Below are 5,627 nucleotides of genomic sequence, written 5' to 3' on the forward strand. Positions count from 1 at the left end.
TGGAGAGGATGAAAAGACAAGCTACAAAGTGGAAGAAAATATTTGCATAACACATATCCCACAGAAGACTATTATCTAGAATACATAAAGAATTCTCAATTCCAAAGAGTAAAAACAAGCATTCCAATTAGAAAATGGGCAAAAACCGTGAAGAGACATATCATTGAAGAGAATATACAGATGGCAAATAAGCACATGAAAAGATGTTCAACATCATTAGGTGATAGGGATTGCAAACTGAAACCTCAATGAGATGTCACTACTTTGTGAGGACGTGTAGAGGAAACCTGTGGGCAGAGGCCAGACCCATCGTTCTAAGCCCTGCTCAGGGCACACTATGATGGGCTGGGTTAGCTGACGCCATTCACTAAAGGACTGCTAAAACAAAAATAGTGACAATACTGAATGCTGGTGAGGGTGCAGAGAAACTGATCACTCATACATTGCTGGTGGGAATGTAAAATGAAACAGCCATCTGGAAAACAGTTGGGCAGTTTCTTTAAAAAATTAATCACTCAATTATCATACACACAGAAGTTGCACTCCTGGTCATTTATCCCATATGAAGTCTTGTGTTTACACAAAAACTTGTACCTGACTGTTTTTAGTGGCTTTATTCATAACAGCCCCAGACTGGAAACGATCCAGCTGTCCTTCAGTGAGTGAATGGTTATACAGTGGTACATCAGTCCATACAGTGGAACACTATTCAGCAATAAATGAAACTCCCTATTGATATATGCAAAAACCTCAATGAGTCTCGAGATATGGCGAGCCAAAAAAGGCAGTCCCCAAAGGTTACATACTGTATGATTCCATTTATATAACATTCCTGAAATGACAAACATACAGAAATGGAGAACACGTTAGTGGTTGCCAAGAGTTAAGGTAGGAGTGAGTGTGGGAGGGTTGTGTGTGTGGCCATAAAAGGGCAAAAGGAGGGATCTGGTGGTGATTTGGTGTCTTGACTGTATCAACGTCTATATCCCATTTATGATATTGTGCTTTGGTTTCTGAGATATTACCACTGGGGAAATCCAGATAAAAGGTACAAGGGAGCTCTCAGGGACCTCTCTATTCTTTGTCACAACTACATGTGAAACTACAATGATCTCAAAATAAAAAATTTCCTTAAAAAAAAAAAAGGAACACCAAAGAACTTAGGGAAATAAATTTCACATACACAGTGATTATACCATGTGTGTGTGTTTATGTCCTAAAACTGTCTCCTGAAGTAAAAAACATCAGCTTCAGTTTTAATGGGAGGAACTTGAGACTCAGAAACGTTAAAAAAAGGTTCTGTGATAACACGGCTAGGAAACGATGAAGGCAAGATTGAGCACAGTTATCTCTGAATGTTAAAGTTGTCCCTTATGGTAAAGCACCCTCCATGCAGGAAGCAGGATGGAGGGAGTAGGGGGTGAGGATGTCAGGTCCCAAGTCACTGGAACGCTGTGCGCTCCCTGCCCCTTGGCCTCTCTATAATTTTGGGTGCCATCCAAGCCCCAAGCACAACGCAGAAAGAGATGAGGATCACAGTCAATAATTTAATTTGACATTTTATTCTCATTACATTGGTCTGGGAAAGGAAGGAGTCATGAGTGTACAGAATTGTGCTATTCTATTGTCTCTCAAATAAAATTAGGATCAAGGTTAAAATTTTCTTTAAGTTTTGGATCTGAATCAGTGTCAGAGGAGGCTGACCACTGCTGCTGGGGGATGGAGGGTGCCGGGAGAAAGGCAGGAAACAGGCATGAACTTGACCACAGAAGGTTCATATTCCAGGGCTCCCATTCGGGTACCTGAGGATCCTCTATGTAGATCACAGGTGGCGGGGACCACAGCAGCTCCTCAGGGGGATTGGGGATGGCATAGGCTTGAGGCCAGTACTCAGGATGTGGGAGGTCAGGAGGTAGGAGGTCAGAACTCTCTGCACAGGAAGGATCTGAGAGAGAGAAAGGCACGTGAGCACTCGTGAGGACATCGCCCACCCTCTCCCTGAATCTTTGTCTATGACCTAGCCCAGCCCAGCAGCCATGTCCACTCTGAACAAATCCAGGAGAAAAGTCCCTCAGGCCCCTGCTTTGGGAACATTGTTGAGGGGCAAATAGGAGAGAGAAGCACTGGTCCCTATGTGCAGAGGGAACTGTGGGCAAGGGCCGGTCGCATCATTCTCTGTCCTGCTCAGGGAAGAGTGATGGCTGGGCCAGCTGATGCCACTCAGTAACAGACCATGAAGATGAATACAGAAGAGACAAACCTGAGAAGACACTGTCCTCCCTCCTGTGTCCCAGGATCTGGTGAAGGGCCTCTCCGTAAGGACATAACAAAGGCTCACTCCTGGGACTCTGGTTGGCCTCATGAACAGTCCAATATAAATCCTGCAAACTTAGCATCATCTGGAGACACTGTCGCCAGCTCTTCTTTATGCCCCTGTACTTGAGACGCTGGGCAATTGCTTTTGATGCTCTGTGATTCTTCCCCCTCAACTCTTCACATGCAAGGAATTCCCATTCTTGTAGGAAACTCCGAATCTCATGGTCACTCCAAGCTTTAACACACTGGCCTGGAAAGGAGAGAGGAATGTGGACGTGCTTTGGCATAACTCATGCACATTTGAGGGTGGCTCAGAGACTCTCCCTCTGCACTGACAGCCCCGAATACGACTTGATCCAGTTAGGCAGAGATAATAAAACCTTAAATGAGAAGTTCAGGGATTCGGCATTAACCAGAGTCCCTGATGTCCCAGCCACACAGTCACCGGGACAGGTCAGGAAGCATATGAGAGTCTGGATGTTGTTTCGATTCCATAAATTATATTTCAGAGAATACTGACAGGGCTTTGACGGTTCATTTACTGCCTGGGAGGGCTCTCCTGACGTGGGGTTACATCCCACCCACCAGTGGGGCCTTTCAGGTCCCCAGGTCTCCAGGGCTGTGGGCAGGGGCAGAGAGCTCCCAGGACACTGAGGACCCCTTGTCTTTCCTGGAGCTGCTTCCATCAGGGACGAGCACGTCAGACTTGGGAAGAAGAGGGAGGGGGGACAGAGAGTTTTCTCTAACATAAATATGACTGAGAACATTGTACCTGAGGGCTTTTCTGCTCCCTGGGGTTCTTTTTCCTCCTTTACTTCCTGGAGGTTTCTAGTAATTTCAGTCTGGAATGTCACTTTCTAATTGAAAATAAAATAAAAGATGAATATTTACATAGTAGGTAATCTCTTAATGACCTACCTGTGATTGATTACATCATTAGCCAGTCACAGAATTGAAAATAAAAACCAAACATTCTCAACTCTTCAGAACTGATCTAGAGAATATACATTCTACAATAATGGAGAATCTCAGCCACAACTGACCAAGGAATTACTTCAAAAGAAAGCTGAGTGTTCCTTTCTGTGCTCTTGCATTGAAGAAGTAAAAAGCCAGAGAAAGCACTGAATCAAGGGTTTTCAGACGCTGGACAACAGGAGCACAGGACAGTGGTCTGAAGGCAGAAGGGGGGTTCTACAGGTGCCCCATCTCAGAGTCTGCAGTTTCCAGACCTTAGAGCAAGGAAAGGGAATCCAAACAGAGTCTGGGTGGCCTCTGAGTTGAGAACTTGGAGTGAAGGTGCTGGATATCATGGGGGTAAGTACAGGACAAGGAAGCTGCAGAGGGAGAGAGAGGGCGAGAGTGAGCTCTGGAGATCTACAGGGAGGTCCCCCTCCAAGCACAGATGAACCCAGGAGTGGGTGGGACCTGCCTGGACCGGGTAAGAACCACAGAAAGGAGCAGGCTGGGAAATCCCTTGGGGTCACCCCGGGCCAGAAGAATCTGTGTCACCAGCAGCCAGAGTGGAAAGACCCCCTAATCCAAGGGGCTTCCAATAGAGTGCTCAGCAGTGGGGCCAAGTTATCGACAGACAGAAGCCCAGTCTGTTCCCAACTAAGGCAGATTCAAAACAATCCTTCATCACTCAGTGTTCCTAAGGGACTGCAACACAGAACAAAGCCCAACACTAGTTAAAGGAACACAAATTTCCAGCACCCAACAACGCACAGTGCTGGTCTCCTACCTAGAATTACCTGGCATGCAACAAAACAGAAATTCAATTCACCACTAGGAGAAAATCCATCACACAGAGGGCAGAACTGGTAAAGGACTTTAAAACAGGCATGAGAAATGGACTCCCTGTGGCCAAGCATGGAAAGGAAGCAGGAGTGTAACAGCTGGTCTTAAGTTAGCACGAGGGAAGCCATCTTAGGGAAAGGAGGCAATATTGCAACTGTAATCCTGACTCACTAGTCTCTGAGAATGCACTCTAGCCTGCACGTAGCCTGGATGATTAAGCACCTCTCACTTTTGCAAAATACGTGATCTGGTAGTTCTATGACTCTTGCTTACATATATCTCCCAGCTGTGATAAGGATAACTTTGTTCTCTGAGTTCCCTAGGAACATGAGGACCTCCAGAGAGAAAAACTCTGTGTTGGTACCTGTCACAAATGACAGAAGAAAGAAATAATGAGGTGCCTTGAAATTCATCACACTGGATGATGGACATTCCAAAACCCCCTCCTTGCCTGCCCATTTCCCCTATATAACTGCCTCAAGATTCTGTATGACTATAAGATGGTTCTTTAGGACACTAGTCCACCATCTTCCGATTGTGCTAGCCAATCGTATAAATTTTCCTTGCTCAACCACGGACTCCTTCGCAATGGATTGACACGGGATTGCGGCGGGCAGAACAGGCCCCTTTTTGCTCGGTTACAGGAGCACAACATAACAGGAAGATACAAACAACCAAAATGGAACATCTAGAGATGAAAAATACAATAACTAAGGCAAAATATCAAAGCAGACACACAATCTGGTTAAAATCAGGCATTTGTGAGGGATATACCATCAAGCAGTTGAGAGCCAGCACAGAATGGCTGTTAAGGGCATGGACTCGGGGGCCACAATGCCAGGTTCTTCTTCCCAGCTCTGACATTACAAGTGTGGGTCCCTGTTTAAGGTAGTTACCATTCTGTGCCTCAGTTTCCTTCTCTGTCAAATGAGTATAGTCAGAACACCTTCCATCAGGCTTGCTATGAGAATTAAATGAATTAATGTTTGTAAAGAACAGAGAAGTTTGCTGGACACACATTTTAATGGCTGTAAAAATGCTTATAAAATAAAATAAAAGACATAAAATAAAAGACAAATAACCCAGCCATCCTCCCACAAACACACAGGAGGCAGGTTCTCTCCAATTTACCTCCATATGTTCTTGAGTTATCTCTGCAGCCACAGGGCCTAACCCAGGGCCTGCAGGGAGCTGGCACTTTCTTCTCCCTCTGGAGTTCAGGAGATCAGGAGGTAGAAATGTGTCTGCCTCTCTCTGCTTCTAGCAGTCTCTGAAGCCCATGGGAGGTCGAGCAGCTAATAAATGCCTTGGATGTGATTGAATCAAACCCACCCAACATAATCTCTTTGATTAACTGAAGATGAACTAATCTAGTACTTTTATTACATCTAAAAAATCCCTTCAACACAGCACCTAGAATGGAGTTTGATTGAACAACTGGGACAAGATTAACTAGAGATCAACTCCAGTATTAACTCCAAGGGTCTCTGGGCCCCACATCCCCAAATGCAAAG

The 5,627-nt window shown here is 45.3% G+C and overlaps 1 protein-coding gene across 1 annotated transcript; it reads right to left on the minus strand.

The window, feature by feature from the left end:
- Window positions 1-1,585: 1,585 nt before the first annotated feature.
- MSANTD5 (Myb/SANT DNA binding domain containing 5) lies at window positions 1,586-5,250 on the minus strand. Its single transcript, XM_058551911.1, has 4 exons — window positions 5,245-5,250; window positions 3,089-3,173; window positions 2,261-2,566; window positions 1,586-1,945 (listed from the first exon to the last, which is right to left on the minus strand). Exons 1-4 carry the CDS (start codon window positions 5,248-5,250, stop codon window positions 1,632-1,634), a joined length of 711 nt encoding a protein of 236 aa, XP_058407894.1. The 3' UTR covers window positions 1,586-1,631.
- Window positions 5,251-5,627: the final 377 nt, after the last annotated feature.

Source organism: Diceros bicornis, chromosome 1 (genome assembly GCF_020826845.1).
Source record: "Diceros bicornis minor isolate mBicDic1 chromosome 1, mDicBic1.mat.cur, whole genome shotgun sequence".
In the NCBI taxonomy this organism is placed as follows: Eukaryota; Metazoa; Chordata; class Mammalia; order Perissodactyla; family Rhinocerotidae; genus Diceros; species Diceros bicornis.